The 24,317-nt window shown below is 40.1% G+C and overlaps 1 protein-coding gene across 7 annotated transcripts in view; it reads left to right on the forward strand.

The window, feature by feature from the left end:
* The first annotated feature begins 4,433 nt into the window (after positions 1-4,433).
* The window catches only part of Shal (Potassium voltage-gated channel protein Shal), a 116,004-nt gene continuing 96,120 nt past the window's right edge, over positions 4,434-24,317 (forward strand). For 4 of the 7 annotated variants that reach the window (XM_087356088.1, XM_087356092.1, XM_087356089.1 and 1 more), the window contains exon 1: positions 4,435-5,771. In XM_087356088.1, the coding sequence (XP_087212214.1) occupies positions 4,657-5,771 (1,115 nt within the window). In that variant the 5' untranslated portion in view covers positions 4,435-4,656. Of the gene's footprint in view, positions 5,772-24,317 lie in introns of all 7 variants that reach the window. The other 3 variants (XM_087356091.1, XM_087356094.1, XM_087356093.1) reach the window with 2 other exon arrangements.

The following is a 24,317-nucleotide window of genomic DNA, read 5'->3' on the forward strand; positions in this document are numbered from 1 at the left end:
TATGTGTCTTCTTATTAATAACCCAACATATTTTACCCTTGTAGGTTATCTTCAAGGGCATATCTCAACATTTATTATCCAGGAACAGGGGATTAAAACCCCTGTATTGCCATCCAGATTTTAACTCTGGGATTTAACAGCAATATTAACTGCTCTGCATGCCCTCTTCAACTACAAAAAATCCATAATGTATGAGTGATAAAGGTAATTTTTTTAAAAAATTTATGCTGTGAAAGTTTTTCAAAAACTTGTTTTACATTTATTACGTTTACGTTTAGATATCTGTATAGTAATTATGAATATCAAAAATAAATCATGTTCCATTTCAAGATATTTGCCTGGAGAGCACAGGAAAATTATAAAGATGAATTGCTGTTTGCCTGATTAAAACTTAAATCAAGTGTCCCTAAAGTTCAAGTCTTAATAGTGTAACTGAAAGGTACATTATTTAATATTTTGTTTTCCAGCCCTTTGTTAGTAGACAGCTAACAATTATTTCAATTCTCTTGTACCCATATAATAAAATTAGTGTTCCTATGTTATTCTGTCTTGTGATTGTTTAATTCAAAGTATTTCTTGCTGGTACCTAATTAGCAGAATTCAAGTCTGACAGATTTATCCCGCTTACAGCACCTATTGATGTTTCAGGAACTGATCCAGTACCATTCTTTTAAAGTTTATTGTGAGTCACATCAGTACAAAATTACTTACAAACTGAGAGGTAATTTATTATAAACACATCTAAAATTAAAGCTTATCAAGAGACACCTAATGATAAAACTAATGACAGAAACTAATTGATAATAATTGGAGACTGGAATCTGTCTGGTTTATTGATATTGTCAGTGATTACAAGTTTGTGATATCACAAAAGGTCCACAATTCCGTTTTAATTAGTTTATCAGAGTACTGATCCTTGGGAATTAGTCATCACAAAAACATCTATAATCTTTATACTTGCTAGTTTGGTGTTTACTTTTGAGACTCTGGAAATGTTCTTGACCACTTGTTTAGAGGAAATGTAAATTCAGGATAACAGTTATCGTTAATTATAAAAAAATGCCTTCCTCAAATAACATCATAAATAAGTTATTTAAATGTTTTATTTTTATGTAATATCTTCAGTATTTTAAAATTAGATTTTTATGTCTTGAAATATACATGTGAAAATGATGTCTTTAATGTAACAAGTATTTTTGTCATTTTAATCATTATTCTTTAGTTGCTGGTGTAGCCAGTGTTCTTTGTAATATCTTATATCACTCTGACATAACTTATAACAGTTGAAAAATAAATTATTAGTAATGTTGTGCTTTTATCCATGTATCTATAATGTTTCTGTGTTTGAAATTTTAAATTCATTACCTGCTTTATGATTTAAGTACGTTTTTCATGGCTGTGTATTATTTATGCAAAACATTTTTAACAGAAATTGTAGTCTGAAAACATCCATACTATATGGTTTGAATCTGGAGAGCTTGAAATTTAATGTTGATATTTTATGTCTATGATGGAATGGGATTGACACATTCATTAGTAAATTGAGTTACGTGGTAATTTGTGAATGAAGATAGTCCATGCCACAGATGTAGGTGATCCATAGTATATAGCTTTCGCTCATTTGTGGTGAAAAAGAATGTTCTTCAATCATTCTTATAATGTTGGCCCCTACCCTATCAACCATTCTGGTATTCATTTTGATTGATAGAATACAGACTAATATAAGAAAATATAGAAGTTATAATTTTTGTCATGTTCATTACCCCACTATACCATTTTGGGAGGTCCAAAATGTATTTTTATCACATTTTTATGTAATCTTCCAACACAGCATAAAAACGTTTAATCTCCTCAAGGACACCAGGTTATGTATTAGCAATGCTTACATCGCTTGCAAACAGATGGCAGAATACGTACCTTCTCCTAGTGCCATCTTACAGTAATTTCTTTTCGACATCTAAATGAAAAGTCTCTTTTTACGACAACTTGTGGGAAATATTATTTTGAAATGTTTCGCTGTGTATTTACCGGGTGTAGATGAGAAGCAAAGTTGTGGGTATTTGTGGAAGATGTCTTTAAATAGTTTATTTAACAATAACAGACTGTTAAAGGAAACATTGCACGAGAAAGACGAAGGAAAAGGTATGATAAAGTTATTTATTAGCATGCTTATATTTATCAGAAGTATTACCATTAGATTGCAGAAGTCTTGATTTGAACTAACCTGTTTGTGGATAATTGTCAACTAATGGGAATTTTAACATTTATTAGGGCATCCCAACTCCGCAATTGCCTCCAGATCCGGAATTTTCTGATGTTATGCTCTGAAATAAAAACAGGAGCACATACGCCTGTAGTTTAAACGGAATTAAATCATAAGTAAATAAATTTGCAAGAATAGAATCGTTCGTATTTACAATTAGGTAGAGTAACCGTTTGTCATGAGGTTCCAATGGTTTGTGTTCGGGATGATAATCTTCAGTTAATGCCAAATTAATTGATAGCTTTCGAGAGGGATAAGTAAGTTAGAATAACAAGCTTGCGTCGTAAAATGGTTTTATTAGGCACTGAATCTCGAAGTAAAGCAACATATATATATATATATATATATATATTTGGTCACCATACAGTGATGTTCCGAAACAAGAATATGTCGGCAGGCAAAGGGGTATGAGTTCAAAAATTACAACTCCAATACGATTGCAGTTTCATGTCAAAATTGTATATTTAGATCTGATTTGTGAAACCTTTGCCGAAAAATATTCTTTGATTACTGAAAATTTGTCTTTTAGAATTCACATCCTTTTCTCATTGGATCGGCGAAGTGGCCTGAACCGTAAGAAAATACAAATAATATTATATTTCCAATCTTGATAATCAGTAAGTTTTAGGCCCTGCGATAAAAACCTTTCCGTGTTAATGACTTTATAAAATATAATAAGTTTAAAGCGTTAATAAAGTAATTTTCAAGTAGCCTTGATACGCGTGCTACTGTCAATATCTGACTTATGAGGTATTTATTTAACGACGTTTTCAGTAGCTGAGACTATATAGCGTCGAGGCTTATGAGTTATGTGAGAGGTTAGTGAAACGGTGTTAAATACGGAATGCTGACAGCTCTGTTGAAACGCTAGCCGGCCTTGGGTTTATATTTTAAGAAAGTCTTTAGGGTGAACCATTGTTACTTTTATTGTGGAACCACGGTTCCGGAGAATTTGACGTAAATACGTCTATACGGAAAGGAAGTTTATATATTGGCTTTATTCTAAATATTTCCTTTATACATGCTTTACAATTGAGATAAGTTTGATTAAGACATTGCTTATTCAACTTGAATTAGTTACGCTTAAGATGGGTCTATGGTAGATGAATGTAAGGTAAGGTTGATGGCTGTAATGTAACACAACAATGCCGAGTAAACAGATGACGTTTCCTAGGTAACATAACAATGAAGTTACACTTTTTTGTTTCCATTTTTCGTAACACATTTTTGCCGAATGACCCTTCCTCATAGACGTATTTACGTAAAAATATGATTCAGGAAACATGTTTTGTCGTGATGACAAGGATACTAGATATCTTCTTGTTCATATGTTACTCTAATCATATTCGCATATTTTTCTAACTGTCTGGTGGAGATTAAAATTTTTACTTGGATGAACAGTCACGTAGGTCTATTTGTTTTAAAGCCTGTATATTTGGTCTGACAGTAAGATTAACCATTTGTTCGTAACAGTGTGTACTAACGTAGAGAGTAAATCTCATCTTTTATTCTGCAGTCATGTTTATAATGGACTTTTTCCTTGGTGAGTAGATTGACAGTGGTGAAGTCAATAAACCACTTATGGTTTTATTATTAGTAGTCCCACCCCTTCTTCCTATTTTCAGCGTAGAATTTAAAAAGAAACCGCCACTAATGTTTACAGAGTGCCGAGTCGAGCGTATTTGCATTTTACAACAACGCAATACATGCTAATGAAGCGAGAACTTTATAGAAAACTCTGCTTTTACCATGTTGATGGAACACGTTTTGCTCACAGGTTAACGGATTAATTTTAGACATTAATTATATACTGTTTTTATTTTAAAACATGGGCCCATGAAATATATATTACTATGTATATATGTTGGCAAGCATGTATGTATGGAAGCCAAGAGTTTCGTGCGTTAGTTCCCTCCCACGAGATTTTGTCGTCAATATAGACAGTGTCTCCGTTAACACCAATATTTGTGGAGCTTAAGGCACAGGAATCATGTGATTGGTGGTAAAATAGAAGATCATTTTACAATAAGAGTCACCTCGTCTTAAGATACCGATAATTAGCCCGCTCGCAAGGTCTGCAACGCGCCTGACGTCACGGTCGCCTAGGCAACAGGCAGTGTCGGGACCGGGTCGGTAGGTGGCTCTGCTGGGCACGAGTGGAGGAACCTCGCGGGTAAAAATCAATTTAGTTGGCTGAGCGCGAGCTTCACGGAGGGTGGTATTTTGCAAAATGGCCGTGTGACCGAAATAGCCTTCGCCAGCTACCAGGTCCGGAGCAGTGTGGCAGTGACAATGGACATGGACCGAGTGGTGTCGTTTGTGGCGCGCGGGACCCGGTGAGCTACCCAATCCCTGTCTCCTAGTGCCCCGAGAAGAACATTCCACCACACAGCATGGCCTCGGTCGCCGCTTGGCTGCCCTTCGCTCGGGCGGCGGCCATTGGTTGGGTTCCCATCGCCACCCACCCACTGCCACCACCCCCCATTTCCAAAGACCGCCGGAAAGCCGACGACGAGAAACTCCTTATTAACGTTTCGGGACGGCGTTTCGAAACGTGGCGAAATACCCTCGAAAAATACCCAGATACTCTGCTAGGATCCAACGAAAGGGAGTTCTTCTATGACGAAGAGTGTAAGGAGTATTTCTTCGATCGTGACCCTGATATCTTTCGTCATATTCTCAACTATTATCGCACGGGGAAACTCCACTACCCAAAACACGAGTGCTTGACAAGTTATGACGAAGAGTTGGCATTTTTCGGGATCCTTCCTGACGTAATCGGCGACTGTTGTTATGAAGACTACAGAGACAGGAAGCGAGAGAATGCGGAGCGACTCATGGACGACAAGCTATCGGAGAACGGTGACCAGAACCTACAGCAGCTCACTAACATCCGCCAGAAGATGTGGAGAGCCTTCGAGAACCCGCACACATCGACGGCGGCCCTCGTATTCTACTACGTGACGGGATTCTTCATCGCTGTGTCCGTGATGGCGAACGTGGTAGAGACTGTTCCCTGCGGACATCGGCCGGGTAGGGCAGGCACCCTGCCTTGTGGCGAGCGCTACAAGATCGTGTTCTTTTGCCTCGACACGGCTTGCGTCATGATCTTCACGGCGGAGTATTTGCTCCGGCTATTCGCAGCCCCGGATCGCTGCAAATTTGTCCGCAGTGTGATGAGCATAATCGATGTGGTGGCCATCTTGCCGTATTACATAGGGCTCGGGATCACCGACAATGACGACGTATCTGGCGCTTTCGTGACCCTCAGGGTGTTCCGGGTGTTCCGCATCTTCAAGTTCTCGAGGCATTCTCAGGGTCTAAGGATCCTGGGCTACACCCTCAAGTCCTGCGCCTCCGAGCTCGGCTTCCTCGTTTTCTCCCTCGCCATGGCCATCATCATCTTCGCTACCGTCATGTTCTACGCCGAGAAGAACGTTGACGAGACCAACTTCACTTCCATTCCAGCTGCATTCTGGTACACCATAGTGACAATGACGACTTTGGGGTAAGTCGTGCATTCCATGTTGCCACGAGGCCTCTGGATGATTGCCAAGTAATGGCCTGCGTCTGATGGTGCAGTTCTGGCCGGGTGGAGTGTTTTCTAGCAAGATACGTTTTCCAAAGGGGAAGTTCCGTGGTGATACTTGCGAAAAGCACGATGCTACCTTCATTTGTTATGTTGGTATGAGTAGGAAGAAACCAGTAACATAACAAATGAAGGTAGCACGATGCTACCTTCATTTGTTATGTTGGTATGAGTAGGAAGAAACCAGTAACATAACAAATGAAGGTAGCATCGTGCTACCTTCATTTGTTATGTTGGTATGAGTAGGAAGAAACCAGTAACATAACAAATGAAGGTAGCACGATGCTACCTTCATTTGTTATGTTACTGGTTTCTTTCCGCTCATACTAACGTATGTTATGAAACAAATGAGCGTGGCAGAGCACCGTGATTTATTCGAGCATGATTACCACGGTGTAATATGCTTTGAATTAAAAAATAACAAACAGCGATATAATGTGTAAACTATGGAAGAAATATAGGCAATTTTGACAACGAGTTTACGGTACCTGTCAGGTAAATACTGTGATATTGTAATAAGTGTGTTGTAGCTCGGGCGGTTAGTCGACAGCTTTTTACCGCGCAAGCCTGAGTTCGATCCCAGGAAAGTCCATGTAGATTTTGTGGTGGAAAGAGCGCTTTGATATTATTCACTCGTGCGTGATTGAAGGGCTGGGGTTTCGTTATTGTTGGGATGGGATGAAACTGCACCTCTATGGATCTCACGTGTTAGGTAGATCCTAGATGTTTGTTACCGGGCTAACAGAAAGCAGAATTGAGAGTTTGTGTGCGTCATGACGAAGCAAACATTCCACTAGGCCAGAAATGTACTTTTTTACGTGACACATTTTTGATCTCTCTTATATTTTATTTGTATATATGATCAGAACAGTCGACATTTATGACAGTTTTGTACATTTGTTTGTTTGTATGTTTGTTAGCTGCTTGTCTGAGTTAATGTTGCTAGAACCACACAGCATTTAACTTATAATTTACGAGAGAATTAAGTTATTTTATGCATTATTAGGAAAATTGTATTTACAAAAGCAGTGAACCTACGTTATTTGTTTCAGAGTTTAATCAATGGCGTATTAAAATCTCTAATATTAGGTATAAGCTGGGGCTGACATAACCAACATAAATACGTGTCCAAATAACAGTAATATGTATATAATTATCGGTACAACTGGAAACTTAATCGCAGTCATTTCAAAGGTCCCTACGAAAGACGGTCTGGGGATTGAGAAACATTTTAACGCAATACTTCATTAATTTGCATTGTTTTCTTCCATAAGTTACCATGTAATGAACGTATTTGAGAAGTAAACGTCACTTATTATTCATTATATCGTCTTTATGGTCGTTTAAGCCAATTATTTATTTAGTTTAATTTCTCGCCCCCCTGAATGCGATATCATACATTTCGCAGTTTTATTAAATGAATGTCTGTAGAACAAATAACTTTATTCATTTCTGCTTCAGGGTTCTGCAGGCTTACGTATTTTCCTTGGGATTTTTGGTTTAGCAAATTGAATTTGAAGTACCTTGCTTCTGTTTATCAAAACTCTGTGACGAATATAAATGTGGGACTTTTAATTAACTGGATAAGTGTTAACAAACCGGCGTTTTTTTTATTAATAGTTGCTGAATCAACTGTTTTTGTTTGAGGTTTTATTGCACGTGTACAGAAAACAACTACTTTGTTATTATTTGACTTCTAAACAGAAATTTTGTGGGGGAAAAATATAACATGAGCAGTATCAGGGGTTTTAATCACGAATCGCCATTCTTCATTACCAGAAAAGCTGTTCCAAGTGTTTTTTTTATCGTGGCTGAAAATATATTAAATCACTTAGTATACATCGATACGTTAACGCGAATTTATCTGACTTAGATGAACCGAATCGATTTGTTGTAGAACTCGAAATCCTGCTCCGTTATTAGATTTTATTTTCTGGTAAGGTTCACAGTGCGAGAATGTTTTAACGACTTGTACCAAAAATTAACCGATGGACTGACTGTTATATAAGAATTTAGTCCAGTATTATGACAGAAAAAAGATTTTTAAGAGAATTTTCGAACAAAGACTAATGAAAACGGCTGAAAATAAATTTTTGAAATAGCAACAAAACATAGTATCAAAAATTTTATCAGTCCTTCGTATTTGGTGGATTCCGGGTTCAAATCTGGGTCTCGGGACCGGCTAAGTCTACGCCGCTCCATGAGATCAACGTCGACATCTTCACAGCGGTGAGAAATTCAAATCTCATACTTTAATTGAGGTTTTCAGAGTTTTCGTCAGTCCCTCCGGACAAGTTCCGCTTCCTTTCCAAATTTATGCCTTTCTGTCATCCTAACATTCATTGCAGTATATTATGAGACATGGCGTCTTTAAATAAAAGACGAACGGTGATGATAATTATAATAGATTATACGACCTTTCCATTAAAATATGAGTTATTTAAGCACGTAATGCCGTTTTTAGTGAAAATCTGCTCGAAATTAAACTCAAAGAAACTATCCAACTGTAAGATAGTGTAGTTGCGTCATATTGTGATTTATTAAATTAAAATTAAAATATTTGGTTATTCCGTCAAATCACAATGTATTTAAAATAAGATAATTAAAATAATTAAAATATCATTCTGTGTTCCATATCGAATAATAGATTTACAATTGGAACAGTTACAACATGTTTCGGTTTTATTAAACCATCGTCAGGTGTAAAATTATATTAAATTTAAAACTCAATTACAATTTTTTACAGTAATAAACCTTGATCGGATACGGTAATACTTCTGGATCACCTCCAGACACAACTGTGTTGTCTACTATTTCATCTCTGACCGATGTAAACCTCAAAAGCATCACTTCAAAGAATAAAGTTGATCCATTATATGAAAATATCTGGACACGACCTCCAAAACACTACACTACGAAAATTTGTAAAAAATTGTAATTGAGTTTTAAATTTAATATAATTTTACACCTGATGATGGTTTAATAAAACCGAAACATGTTGTAACTGTTCCAATTGTAAATCGATTATTCGATATGGAACACAGAATGATATTTTAATTATTTTAATTATCTTATTTTAAATACATTGTGATTTGACTGAATAACCAAATATTTTAATTTTATTTTAATTTTAATTTATCCAACTGTAGTTGTCTTTTTATTTTCACAATATTTAGATTATAGAAGAATTCGGAAAACTTGTTAATGCCACGACTTTGAGATGTAACGTTTATGAGTTGGGCTGGTTACTGTGGCCGTTAATGCTGTTCGCTGCCTTGCCGATCACAGGATAATGGGGTTTGTGTCTCGTTCTTACCATGCATTTTTGGTTATGTCTGTGCTCTGTCCGTCGTGTTTCACGTGGGTTGAAATTGAGCAGCCAATTATCGTGTTTAATTAAACCGGTTGAATGAAATAAATATACATACGTGTATAACCCTCTCCTTTTTTCGAGCCAAGAGCTTTCTGTTATCCATTGGTACAGCACTCGGGGAAGTCTGAATTTCGAATCTACTCTGCTGCTCTACTTGTAAAGTAGCTCAAGGCAGAGCCAGGAGAATACACTGACGCTGAAGCTCGGTTTAAATATTAAGAATCCAGTCCGTACCGAAAAGAAAACACAGCACTTCACCGTTACAAACACCAGCTGATTAATCTTGTTTAAGGAAATAATCCCAGCTTACACTGAGAATCATATTAAACCCACAAATACTAAATGCAGTGTTACTGATCGCTAAAACAGGTGGTACATATAGTTACCAGTCGGTTTAACCGGTCGGGATAACATAAATAGACCACTAAAGTGCTATCCTAGTTCACCTTGCGTGATAATCCTTAATACTATGATCATTTTGATCTGGATTGTCGCGCCGTGTAGTCTTATAGGTGGCTATCAACGTTTCGTCAGGGTTTCTCAGCCCTGAAGATGGAAGCAGTAATCTCTTCCGAAACGATGGTAAATGCCTAGTCACAACTACGCAAACTGTTTTTACCACCATCAGAACCTCAGGTCTCAGAACACGTAACTTGTTACCAAATAATCTGTGTAACCGATTGAACATCGAGGAAAAACCATCTGTTAAATATGCATTTTTAATTATACGTTATTGTGTTGTATTGATGGGATAATTAAGCATATTTGAAGATTAGGGGAACTAATATTATAATTTTGTTTCGTGGATGGATATCACCACACGAGCGCTATCGTGTTACCATGGCAATCATCTCCTCGTTTTCACAGTGAAAAGTGGTTTTCCACGAAACGAGGAGACTAATTGCCATCACACGTCGTTAATAATTAAAAGGGGAAAACGGAAGATAAATGTGTACTGCGACATGATTTTGTTGCCCGCAGTTCTGAAGACTGTGAAGTGGATTTAATTTTAACAAATTAAGAACGTTCATCCAATTCCTTAAAAGTGGAATTATGAAATGAGTGTTTTCTCAACACTGATTAAATATTCCACTCGGTGAGATGTGAAGTTCATTCGGCAGTGAGTCTGAAAATGAGTACGTTTTGGGATCTTGCGCCGTGTAGTCTGGTAGAAGTTTACCAACGTTTCAGAAGTCCTTGCTGCCTCCATCATCAGGGCGATGAGTATTATGGAAATATTTTTTTCGGTTTTTCACAGATTCTATCCGCATCTTGAAAATGGGACAATATAACAACGGAAAACAAAGTTGTCTTTAGTGGAAGGCCGAGTCTTGTAGTTTGTCTACGTGACAGGAGGGAGCTCATGAGACCAGAAATGTCGCCTGCAGTCAGCGACTCACTTGCATTGGTTGCTGCTCGCGATATTGTGTACGTTTTAAACGATTTGGCTGAAAGAGTACGTAAGTCGGAGCTTTCATCTGGTGTTTGACGTGCGTGCTGTGTACACATAGCAATGGTTGCTTGTGTTCCTGGGACTTACTTATTGAAAGAAAATAATCTGCAGGGTAAGTGAAAGATTAAAGCCAAAGTTATGTCTGTTAGATGTGAAGTTGTAACTGGGATGCGAGTGTCTTGATGATCTTTGGGTTTTCCACCGTCAGGGTTGATGATGGAGGCAGTATTTTCATCTGAAATGCTAACGCAGTCCCTGTACTACATAACGCAACAACTTATTTTTTATTTTTTTAGTGTTCTGTCTGACGACAGGTCCGTATGAACAGGATCCTTCCATCCTTTTCTCGGACTGGGACCTGTTCATATACGTTCTTGGCAGATGATCCAGAAGTGGTTTGCCATTGCCTTCTTCTGTGTGTGAATGGGATGCCACGGAGAAACCGGGGAAGCCCCCGGAGGAAAACTCCGTGTTGCCTAGACCACGGCCTTGCCCAACACAAGTTATAAATTCGGGCACCGCCCGGAATCGAACTCGAGACCCCAGGATTACAAAGCCAGCGTTCTAACCGCTAGACCACCTCATCTTATTATTATTTAGTGTTCTGTCTGACGACAGGTCCGTAAGAACAGGATCCTTCCATCCTTTTCTCGGACTGGGACCTGTTCATATACGTTCTTGGCAGATGATCCAGAAGTGGTTTGCCATTGCCTTCTTCTGTGTGTGAATGGGATGCCACGGAGAAACCGGGGAAGCCCCCGGAGGAAAACTCCGTGTTGCCTTGACCACGGCCTTGCCCAACACAAGTCATAAATTCGGGCACCGCCGGGAATCGAACCCGAGACCCCAGGATTACAAAGCCAGCGTTCTAACCGCTAGACCACCTCATCTTATTATTATTTAGTGTTCTGTGTGACGACAGGTCCATATGAACAGGATCCTTCCATCCTTTTCTCGGACTGGGACCTGTTCATATACGTTCTTGGCAGATGATCCAGAAGTGGTTTGCCATTGCCTTCTTCTGTGTGTGAATGGGATGCCACGGAGAAACCGGGGAAGCCCCCGGAGGAAAACTCCGTGTTGCCTAGACCACGGCCTTGCCCAACACAAGTTATAAATTCGGGCACCGCCGGGAATCGAACCCGAGACCCCAGGATTACAAAGCCAGCGTTCTAACCGCTAGACCACCTCATCTTATTATTATTTAGTGTTCTGTGTGACGACAGGTCCATATGAACAGGATCCTTCCATCCTTTTCTCGGACTGGGACCTGTTCATATACGTTCTTGGCAGATGATCCAGAAGTGGTTTGCCATTGCCTTCTTCTGTGTGTGAATGGGATGCCACGGAGAAACCGGGGAAGCCCCCGGAGTAAAACTCCGTGTTGCCTAGACCACGGCCTTGCCCAACACAAGTTATAAATTCGGGCACCGCCGGGAATCGAACCCGAGACCCCAGGATTACAAAGCCAGCGTTCTAACCGCTAGACCACCTCATCTTATTATTATTTAGTGTTCTGTGTGACGACAGGTCCATATGAACAGGATCCTTCCATCCTTTTCTCGGACTGGGACCTGTTCATATACGTTCTTGGCAGATGATCCAGAAGTGGTTTGCCATTGCCTTCTTCTGTGTGTGAATGGGATGCCACGGAGAAACCGGGGAAGCCCCCGGAGGAAAACTCCGTGTTGCCTAGACCACGGCCTTGCCCAACACAAGTTATAAATTCGGGCACCGCCGGGAATCGAACCCGAGACCCCAGGATTACAAAGCCAGCGTTCTAACCGCTAGACCACCTCATCTTATTATTATTTAGTGTTCTGTGTGACGACAGGTCCATATGAACAGGATCCTTCCATCCTTTTCTCGGACTGGGACCTGTTCATATACGTTCTTGGCAGATGATCCAGAAGTGGTTTGCCATTGCCTTCTTCTGTGTGTGAATGGGATGCCACGGAGAAACCGGGGAAGCCCCCGGAGGAAAACTCCGTGTTGCCTAGACCACGGCCTTGCCCAACACAAGTTATAAATTCGGGCACCGCCCGGAATCGAACTCGAGACCCCAGGATTACAAAGCCAGCGTTCTAACCGCTAGACCACCTCATCTTATTATTATTTAGTGTTCTGTCTGACGACAGGTCCGTAAGAACAGGATCCTTCCATCCTTTTCTCGGACTGGGACCTGTTCATATACGTTCTTGGCAGATGATCCAGAAGTGGTTTGCCATTGCCTTCTTCTGTGTGTGAATGGGATGCCACGGAGAAACCGGGGAAGCCCCCGGAGGAAAACTCCGTGTTGCCTAGACCACGGCCTTGCCCAACACAAGTTATAAATTCGGGCACCGCCGGGAATCGAACCCGAGACCCCAGGATTACAAAGCCAGCGTTCTAACCGCTAGACCACCTCATCTTATTATTATTTAGTGTTCTGTGTGACGACAGGTCCATATGAACAGGATCCTTCCATCCTTTTCTCGGACTGGGACCTGTTCATATACGTTCTTGGCAGATGATCCAGAAGTGGTTTGCCATTGCCTTCTTCTGTGTGTGAATGGGATGCCACGGAGAAACCGGGGAAGCCCCCGGAGGAAAACTCCGTGTTGCCTAGACCACGGCCTTGCCCAACACAAGTTATAAATTCGGGCACCGCCGGGAATCGAACCCGAGACCCCAGGATTACAAAGCCAGCGTTCTAACCGCTAGACCACCTCATCTTATTATTATTTAGTGTTCTGTGTGACGACAGGTCCATATGAACAGGATCCTTCCATCCTTTTCTCGGACTGGGACCTGTTCATATACGTTCTTGGCAGATGATCCAGAAGTGGTTTGCCATTGCCTTCTTCTGTGTGTGAATGGGATGCCACGGAGAAACCGGGGAAGCCCCCGGAGGAAAACTCCGTGTTGCCTTGACCACGGCCTTGCCCAACACAAGTCATAAATTCGGGCACCGCCGGGAATCGAACCCGAGACCCCGACCAGGAACGTCCTCATACGTCGACTGTTGAACCTTTTTGAGACTCCTGATGTTAGTCTTGTGGGTTCTAACGCCGTGTGGACTTTCTATTTCTTGACAGAATTTTGCACTTAAAGAATGAACACTGGGAGTGTAAGTTCGCCGGTTTAGGATAACGTAAGCACAAGAAGCTTTTGTGAGATACAGCGCTCTCTTGTTTATTCGGACAGACACTGACTTCGTATTACACGGAATTGTAGTTGACGCACGCTTTTAAAAGTGTAGCGGCTTTTACATGTTGTAGGCTACTTCTTCCCGCGTTCTGTTTCAACACGTCTTACAACACGTCTTGGTGTAGTAGATTGCCGGCCTGATATGTCGGGGTGAAGTGTTTTAGCATTTCCGTGGCTGTAGCTTTACTTAAGGGCGACATTCATCATTCGAATCCACTGTTGCACTCTTAACTACTTGTTTAATTTCACTTAATTGTTTTTCTGTAATTCAGATGATTTATGAATTATGATTTGGAAAGAATGTGGAAGGAAACGCTGTGATCTGAATTTGCTATCCCGGTATTTATCTCGGGAGACCTCTGAAGAAAGTAAACAGAAAGGATGGCTGGTATTTTGTCAGATGTTTTAACCGGAGACCCCCTGGATACGAACCTGGGATACTAATCACTTGCCTGCAAGGTTCAGTTTTCACCTCACAGATGTGACTTTTTTCTGTGAGTTTTTTTTACAGTACTACTTAACTTTTGTTGTTTTAAAATGTATCTGTCGTTTGTCTGGTGAGTAAGTACCTAAATACTGAAGTTATCAACATTTTGAATTCGTACGCGGTGTCATAGATCGGTCAGTTTTGAAAATATATTTGTTGCTGGAATAAATTTATAACTAGCCCGAGTACGTAATGAGAACCATAAAGGATGAGTTTGAAGAAAACAAATTTATTAATGAGCTTGAAATACGGAAACATTTAAAGTTCCAGTTTCAATTCAGTAAGTTTTATTCCGAATGCCATATTAAATATTGCCATTATGAAACTGGGCCATAGTTTAAATCTGAGGTTTCATATGTATATTTAGTTTAACGCGATAAATAGTTCAATTTTCTAGTGTATCATGTAGCCTACTCTTGCTGGCAAGATCATCTGGTGCTGGCAATGGTTGTGAATACAGCATCATCTCCTAGTTTGCTGTCTCTTTAAAAAGAAAAGACACACATGGATGCTGTGACTTTAGTAAGATTATTAATCGTCGAAGTATTGAAAGTAACAGATCATATTAACCGGTGAAATTTGTACTGCCTTCTAGGCACTGGAACTCGCGGCCAATCCGTTAGCACTCCTACTTCTTAAGACGACTGTCTTCTAGGTTGTTGCGCCGTGTAGTCTACCTCGGAGGCAGCACCAAGGACGTCTGAAACGTTGGTAAACTTCTACCAGATAACGTGGCGCAATAACCCGGAAAACAGCCATTTTCGGACTCACGCCGTGGGAACCGCAAATCCAAATCTTGCTTCGTATCTCGACTCGGAGACGAGCTATTTTTCGAGAATTTTACCAGTCTCTCCAGGGAAATTCTGGGATAGTATTTTAAATTAGGCCACGACCGTTTCCTTTCGTTTCCATTCGAATTATTTGTTCATTCATCATTCTATCCTCCGATGCCGCTAATCGTCGTTAAATAAACCACAAATAAATAAATAAATAAATAATATAAGTAGGCGTCTGTAAGCCTACTTCTTAAAACGTTAAAATCTTACACTGTCATTTAGGGCTTCTATTTTGCACTGACGTTCTCCTTTATCGAATTAAAACGCATAATTAATTGTTTAAATATCCATATCTCTGTGAATTTACTGCTTCTTACTAACCAAATTCACAGCGGCTTCTCCCGCCTTTAACCGTAATACGAATTGAATTTGTAAACTGGTGTGATCTATTTTCTCTCTTATTCTAATTATTAGGAGCCACGGTGGTCTAGCGGTTAGAACGCTGGCCTTGTAATCCTGGGGTCTCGGGTTCGATTCCCGACGGTGCCCGAATTTATAACTTGTGTTGGGCAAGGCCGTGGTCTAGGCAACACGGAGTTTTCCTCCGGGGGCTTCCCCGGTTTCTCCGTGGCATCCCATTCACACACACAGAAGAAGGCAATGGCAAACCACTTCTGGATCATCTGCCAAGAACGTATATGAACAGGTCCCAGTCCGAGAAAAGGATGGAAGGATCCTGTTCATATGGACCTGTCGTCAGACAGAACACTAAATAATATAATTCTAATTATTACAGAGTTTTCGAAAAACGAAAACCATAGGTCTTTTCGCAGACTAATTAAAAAAATAGCTTTAGCTTTTTCGCACAAATCGCCCTTTTCCAGGCCCCGTTGTTATAACTTCTTACTTAAATGCTGTTTAAAAGTTAAAACGAGATGACGCAGGTTAATGTAGCATGTGACGTCCCATTCCATGAGAGAGTGCACTTGTGACGTCATAACATTTGAGAACGATTAAAAATAAACATTACTTTGTTGAGACAAGTGAAATTGTTCCGAGTCTCGTTAAATAACCCTTTTATTAAAAGAGAAGAAATTTAAATTAATTTTTATTGTAATCTTTTCGCGAATTTTATACTGGATATGACGTGCCGCTATTACGAATAGGCCACGACAGAGAACAAGGGCAGGAGAATAATGAGGTATTCTAGTTCTTAGAGCCAAAATATATGCATTTTATGTTGACGTTCACAAAAGAGAAACTAAATATAGAAGGCATAGCTGTTTACGAGGCTGTACAGTATCAAGAAATATTGTGATGATTACAACACTGCCTCTTGTAAAGTGTTTACCTTTGTTAAATACGATTCTAAACGGAACCCACGAGGCAGTATTCCTCTGTAGATTTACTATCTGAAGTTTATCTGCGAGAAATACATAATGCTCTTGCTGTTGAGCTGTGAGGATTGCCAGGTGGGGAGCAGCCAATTCCTGAACCAAACTCTGGGCGTGCGCAAATGGGTCACGTCCATCGAATAAACATACAGCAGAAAATATCTGAAGCGGCCGCGATTTATTTATCAAGGCGTTACTAATTATCACGCACCATAGAAGTCAGTTTGTTTGTGCTACATTATAACTTTCATCTACACCGGCTGATTCATACTTAACTTTCTAAACTTCGAAGGATATGCAGCGTGGAACGAAATGTGAAATAAAGTGAATGTCGAGGTGGTAAATTATGGAAGGAACCACTAATGGCTCATTTGAAGGTATTATTTAGACATTAAAATCAAGTACATATTCCACGGTGGTCTAGCGGTTGGAACGCTGGCCTTGTAATCCTGGGGATCTCGGGTTCGATTCCCGGCGGTGCCCGAATTTATAATTTGTGTTGGGCAAGGCCGTGGTCTAGGCAACACGGAGTTTTCCTCCGAGGGCTTCCCCGGTTTCTCCGTGGCATCCCATTCACACACAGAAGAAGGCAATGGCAAACCACTTCTGGATCATCTGCCAAGAACGTATATGAGAAAAGGATGGAAGGATCCTGTTCATATGGACCTGTCATCTGACAGAACACTTAAAAAAAATGTTCATGTCTCCTTACCAGACTACAGGACAGAACCATTACACAGGGTGTAACATAAAAAATGAAACTCAAGAAACAATCACGTTTTGCGCCGCGCAAGTGAAATTAGGAACAGGTCCTTCCACGGGTAACACTCCCCTAACTTTTCCCATGATCTTCGAGTCAGAGTTACCCTGAGTGCTAGGCCGCTGCTTTTGCCAGTTGTGCAAAATATGTGTAGGTGCAAACATGTTGTATTCGTGAGCATGTTGAAATCTGGTTTCAGTTAATTTCTCGTCAGTCACTTGGAGAGATCGAGATAAAATGCCAGACATATTGGCGGTCTGTCACTTCCGGCTGGTATGCGTTCGATATCTGCCTAATACGAAGCAGGGGTCAGGGGTCATATGTAGGCCTAGTGCATGATCTATTTTGGCAGGGTGACTGCAAATTAAGGTTGTAGGCTGTATGAAGTGACTGGCTTCTTTTAACACGTTGTTGCAAAATCACCCGAAGGACTGGAGCGAACCAACTGAAGCATTAATCAATCACTTCCTGATCACTCGATTTAAGGAAACTGTTCTACGACGCAGCCTTCACAGATTACTTGCACAGTTGATTTTCCGAATGCACTGAAACTAATTAAGGCGTCTGTAATTTGAAGAGTTTTTATTAATAATTAAAGACAGACATAAAAATAATTAAATAAACCTGCCTGACATAGGATGACTGTCTTCTGATGATCGCCGTGATGACGAAACGTCGGCAAACTTATACCAGGCTACACGGCGTAACATCCAAGATGTTCGTCTTCATACTCGCCGCTGTAAGAACCTAAAATCTCGTTGTATTTTCGGGCGTTTGCTCGAAGATGGTCGTCCAGAACGCTCGTCATCATCGACAGAGGTTCGGCCATTTTTAAAACGTGAATGCCACACAAAAGTTTGTGCACGACCCATTGCGGACTCCCCAAATGCTTGCTTTAGCATTTCATAGGTTTCCGTAGCCGTTTTGGCGAGTCTTTGGCAAAATTTGATGCACACGCCATTCCGAAATCGCAGGAGGGTCGGTGTAATGCACTACCAAAACGCCCGTAACTAAGAAACAAATGCTAATTCGATGATGGCGGCTGGCACATTGATTCACTATGAATGTAGGCCGCACCCCCTAGCGGCAGAAGCTCGTACTACATCCGGTTCGCCCTCTATTGACACAGTCTTGAAACTTTCCGATCGCACCTCGTATCTATCGGATGTGTTAGGACTGCGTGAAGTTTTGAATCATGGACTTAAACTACTGTACGTGAAATAGCTGAATGTCTTTACATTATCAGACTTCAAGCCGTAGGCATGTCGAGAGTGTACAAATGTAGTAAACGGCCAGATTAACATATTAAATATTATAATTTACCTGTTGCAGTCTACCCTGAAGCAAATAATTCTTGCACTAATGCATCTGGACTGCGAAGGACGTATATAACTTGCCAAACACTTTAAGTATAGCGTGCAAGTTACATTTTAAAAAAAAAACACTAAAAAAATAGATTGCAGTTCGCGAGAGAAGTAGACAAGTCTGGCATGGAATGATTGTTTATGGAAAGATGTGTTGGCACTGGGAAACAAAAGAATTTCTGTGTGCTGATATTTGTTTTGGGCGATGGAATGAAGTCGTAAGGAGAATGTTGTCTCTCTTTGTCTGTGCACTGCAATTATTCACATCTGAGTATGCACACACAAGAATATTTTTAAAATGTGTGCACATGTGAATAAGACTGAAGTACTGTACATAAATAATGCAATATTAAAAGGATATGCTTATAGTAACAAAATTGAAAACACAGTTGCAAATTACGAAGAGGAGTAGGGCATCGTGCAAAACGTGTAGTGTGTTAAAAAATGTTTTTGGAGTCTTTAATATGATTTACATGTCCGCCGGAAGGAATTCATGTCACCAGCGATGTAAAACAGTCACCGCCCTCCAGTTGTGTTAGTTGTGGTACGTAATACATCAAGATCGAGGCTTAAAAATAAAAGTCTCTGTACTTCATCCTTCTTCGCTTGTGACGAGCCATGAACGGGTCTTAAATACGGTGGGATCTTTGGACGTATTTGTTGTTGAAGATTTCTGTCTTCTGGGTTGTTGCGCTGTGTAGTCTGGTCGATGTTAACCAACGTTTCAGAGGTCATACTGCCTCCGTCATCAGAGTATGAAGATTTCCGTCTTCTGGGTTGTTGCGCTGTGTAGTCTGGTCGATGTTAACCAACGTTTCAGAGGTCATACTGCCTCCGTCATAAGAGTATGAAGATTTCTGTCTTCTGGGTTGTTGCGCTGTGTAGTCTGGTCGATGTTAACCAACGTTTCAGAGGTCATACTGCCTCCGTCATCAGAGTATGAAGATTTCCGTCTTCTGGGTTGTTGCGCTGTGTAGTCTGGTCGATGTTAACCAACGTTTCAGAGGTCATACTGCCTCCGTCATCAGGGCGATCGTAAACATCGACCAGACTACACAGCGCAACAACCCAGAAGACAGAAATCTTCATACACTGATGACGGAGGCAGTATGACCTCTGAAACGTTGGTAAACATCGACCAGACTACACAGCGCAACAACCCAGAAGACAGAAATCTTCATACTCTGATGACGGAGGCAGTATGACCTCTGAAACGTTGGTTAACATCGACCAGACTACACAGGGCAACAACCCAGAAGACAGAAATCTTCATACTCTTATGACGGAGGCAGTATGACCTCTGAAACGTCGGTTAACATCGACCAGACTACACAGCGCAACAACCCAGAAGACAGAAATCCTCATACTCTTATGACGGAGGCAGTATGACCTCTGAAACGTTGGTTAACATCGACCAGACTACACAGGGCAACAACCCAGAAGACAGAAATCTTCATACTCTTATGACGGAGGCAGTATGACCTCTGAAACGTCGGTTAACATCGACCAGACTACACAGCGCAACAACCCAGAAGACAGAAATCTTCATACTCACCGCTGTGAAAACCTCAAATCAAACGTATTTGTTGTTGCCTGGTTCAAGTATTGTTCACTTTGATCTAAAACTTCGTTTTAATCAACTGACTCCGCTGATACCTCGAAAATATTATGTTAATACTCTTTACCTCTTGATCATAATATTGCTATTGAAAATCAGCAGTGTATGTGACAGACATGGGCTCCTCATGTAATCTTATTTGAATAACGTTGACTATACTTCATTAGATATTACTTGAATATTATACTATTACATTATATGTCTTCTTAAATAGCGATGGGATTTTTGCGATTAGCTTTTGAATATTGAGTGAATTGTGTTGTTCTTGTGGGCTTTGCAGTCGTGTAGATTCATCGGTAGGTGCTATAGTTGCGGAGAAACATAACTGATTCCATGTTCAGATTCCAGGGCTGGAGATGGAATTTATATTTTTGACAACTACCGGCGAGTACACACGATTCCAAAACCCATCAGAACACAGCCATTATCTCACTGAGAATGTTTGATATATCGGAAACATTTTGTTTAGAAGAAGTGTATGCACCTAATGTTTAGTGAAGTTGATTGGAACGTGGTTATTTTTCTATTGATACTGGGATATTGATATTATGTGAGGCAAATGATATCGTTCTTTTCATCCCAGCGGTTACAGCGCGCTATTTCGAATTAAAAATAGAATATGTTGATACATATTTTATTGTACTTGGCGGATAGTTTATTGTTGTATTGGTTGATTGGTGTAAATGTTGACTTCAGGCTACGTGACCTTCTTTCAGTACCAAATAACTTCACTATTTTTTCTTCATGTAACTTTGAGATGTTGCGTCATATTGTGATAAATATATATTTGTTTAAATCTTGTCAGTCTGATCACAATAAAATTCCTATTAATTATTAAAATATTACTATAATTAACATTTAAATATTTAAAATATATTAAAATGATGTTCTCTATCGAAATGTTCGAACATTTCGATAGAGAACATCATTTTATATATATATTTATATATATATATACATTTTTACAACATGTTTCGGTTTTATCGAACCATCTTCAGGTGTAAAATTATATCAACAAACTTAAAACTCAATTACCTGAAGATGGTTTGATGAAACCGAAACATGTTGTAAAAATGTTCCAAATGTAAATCGATTATTCGATGTGGAACATAAAATGATATTTTAATTATCTTATTTGTAAATTTTAAATATAATTGTGATTAGACGGACAAAATCGAATAATTAATTTAAAATAAAATATATTCTTAAAGTAGTTTTCATCCGTTTTTTGTGAACTGAAAGGTTTTGGGAGTTAAATTAAAATTGGCGCAAGATACTTTCGGACAAAACGTACGTCTTGTGTAGGACGTCCTACGTAAAAATCTTCGAATTGTGTAATCTTTCAGAAGTAATGTTTCTTTTGGATTGTAACACCGTTTAGACTGTAGAGCTTATCCAAAAGAGACGTATCGTACAATTAACGTGCATATGTAGGTTAAATCACAAGTTGTCTTTACCGCCGTGAGTACCTCAAATCTTTAATTCTTACCGCTATATTTACAATCTGGTTCAGATTAAAATATTAATACTGGTAAATGAATTTTAAATAATTATTTCACTGTAGTTACCTGTAATTCCATGTTTGGTGGGTCCCTGTCACCACGGCATGGCGCGTCCTCAGGTTGCGGATGGAGGAACAGCCTCCAGTTATGGAGGTTAGCTGCGAATATGTTGAATAAGCAGTCGCGGACAGCCAACGAGGGGTGGTCCTCCAGCTTGGGGGTTGGGCGCGAGGCTAACAACCTTTCACCGTAAAAAACTGTATTGTTAAGAAAAAGTTAACAAAGCCTCGGAACCAGACGGACGCCTTGATTAATTCGGTGATGAACCTTTGGGTTTCGTAAGCCATCCAGTTAGCTAGTTAGTTAGTTAGTTATCTGTGTTGGGCAAGGCCGTGGTCTAGGCAACACGGAGTTTTCCTCCGGGGGCTTCCCCGGTTTCTCCGTGGCATCCCATTCACACACAGAAGAAGGCAATGGCAAACCACTTCTGGATCATCTGCCAAGAACGTATATGAACAGGTCCCAGTCCGAGAAAAGGATGGAAGGATCCTGTTCATATGGACCTGTCGTCTGACAGAACACTAAATAAATATAAAATAAAAATTTCCAACAGCATTATGCTATTATTTATTATTCTTTGAACGAGGCAAGCCCGAATGCGTGGTTGCAACTCTGTCTAATTGCATATGGGGCGCTCTAGTTTAAATATAATATTATCTTGACGAATTTGGCTTCAGATAGTTTGCAGTCCCTACCTGTCTACTTCGCCAAGTGTTGTTGACGTCATCCCATGATATTTCTTATGAATATCGAATGTTCATTAGCTCTTTGATGCCAGCTTGTCTCTCTCTCTGGGCCTTAGCGGTCACAGTGTTCTTGGCATTCTGTTTCGCGTTTGAAGCGAAAAGTTATGAAGGAGGGAGGGGTGTTGAGAGCGACATACGGATGATATTATTGTACTGATGTTGTCAATTACCGAAGATGGCTGTCTTCTGAGTTGTACAGTCTGGTAGTAATTTACCATCGTTTCAGAGGTCCTTATTGTTCCAATCATCAGGGCGATGATGGAGGCCTCTGAAACGTTGGTAAATTACTACCAGACTACGCGGCTCTACCACCCAGAAGACGGACATTTTCGTTTTCACAGCCGTGAGAACCTCATATCCTACTTGCCAAATCCCCTCCACGAAAAAATGAAGACTACACCGGAAAAATAATTATCAGATCCGGATCCAGATTGAATAAAAATTGCGTTTGATATAACCGATAGATCAATCAAAACAATTGTCCAATCTGAAGATTTCTGGTTTTAATTGGAAGGAAGGACGGTCAGCGGTACTAAGAGGTTGTTGCAGCTTTAGATCGATCTGCAGTTTTTCGTATCGAGTGAAAGCAAATTCTTTGACAGAAAATGTTTTAGAAGCATTTGTTACTATGGCGTGTGAAGTTTAATTTATTTTTGTTCGAGGCATAATTCTAGGAACAGGTACACGTGACTGTTAATGCGAAAAGAAGAGAATGGAGGATTGGTTTGCGATCCGAACTTCGACTTTTGTATTTCTTCTTTGTGTAGACAGGCCCCAAATTTATACGTTTTGCCGCTTACTAAGACAGCTAACCGATAATGAAATTGACGCTTGTTTTTAGGAACTATTCTAGAATGTTTATGGCGAAACAAAATTAAAACGCGGGACTCGAAGTAGGCCTTCAAAGAATTGATGACTACTTTTAAGAGTTTCTTTTATTCCTACTTCCTACCTTTCTTTTCTTCTAACATAAACTGGAGGCCGGATGTATACATCCGGTTATAATTGGACTCAGTTTATAGACTCGCCACGTCCAGTCAGTTACACTTTCTTCCCGCAAACCACACTTCGGAAAATACGTAATGGGAGCGTGTAACACCACTGTGTGTTAGGTCGGGTCTGACCCGATATGCTTGTTATTTGTGGTACAGGTGAATGTAACGGCTGTGCTAAGAAACCAGCAGCAGCTTGTGATATGGCTGTTTATAGCAGGTATTAAAGAGCTCTCGTTGACGTCCATAAGTCGGCAATGATATTGCAATTCAATTTTCTTCTGGGAGCGAGGTTCAGGGCGACTACCCCCCCCCCCCGCCCCTGCAACTCTACAGACCAACGCGTCTACTTGTTTTAAGTTCTGCACCTCACCATCAGTGTAGAATGTAATTTATCTCTATGGTGCAGGATTCTTTGAAAAAGTCTGTTGTATACTCGTCTAAATTGTCTTTATATCTCCACTCCTACGACTTGGCCACACTTTATTAAAATTTTCATATTCACAGGGTTTGTCTGAATTGTTAAAACAGGCAGTGGCTACGTGTGGTTACTACCGGACTTTAAAGTGATTATATCGTACAGTTAATTCGCGTTAGTATTTTACTTTGCTGAAATCTGTTGACAGTAGCTTAATTGAAATCGGGGATTTTAATATCCATTTCAAGCAATTCTCATCATTGTGTCCCATATGAGGAAACATTACACGTATTTATTGATAAAAGACGTAATTAAAACGGGTTAATATTAGAA

Source organism: Zootermopsis nevadensis, unplaced genomic scaffold (genome assembly GCF_977971745.1).
Source record: "Zootermopsis nevadensis isolate Lab colony 2312 unplaced genomic scaffold, Znev_1.0 Znev_ptg000025l, whole genome shotgun sequence".
NCBI lineage: Eukaryota > Metazoa > Arthropoda > Insecta > Blattodea > Termopsidae > Zootermopsis > Zootermopsis nevadensis.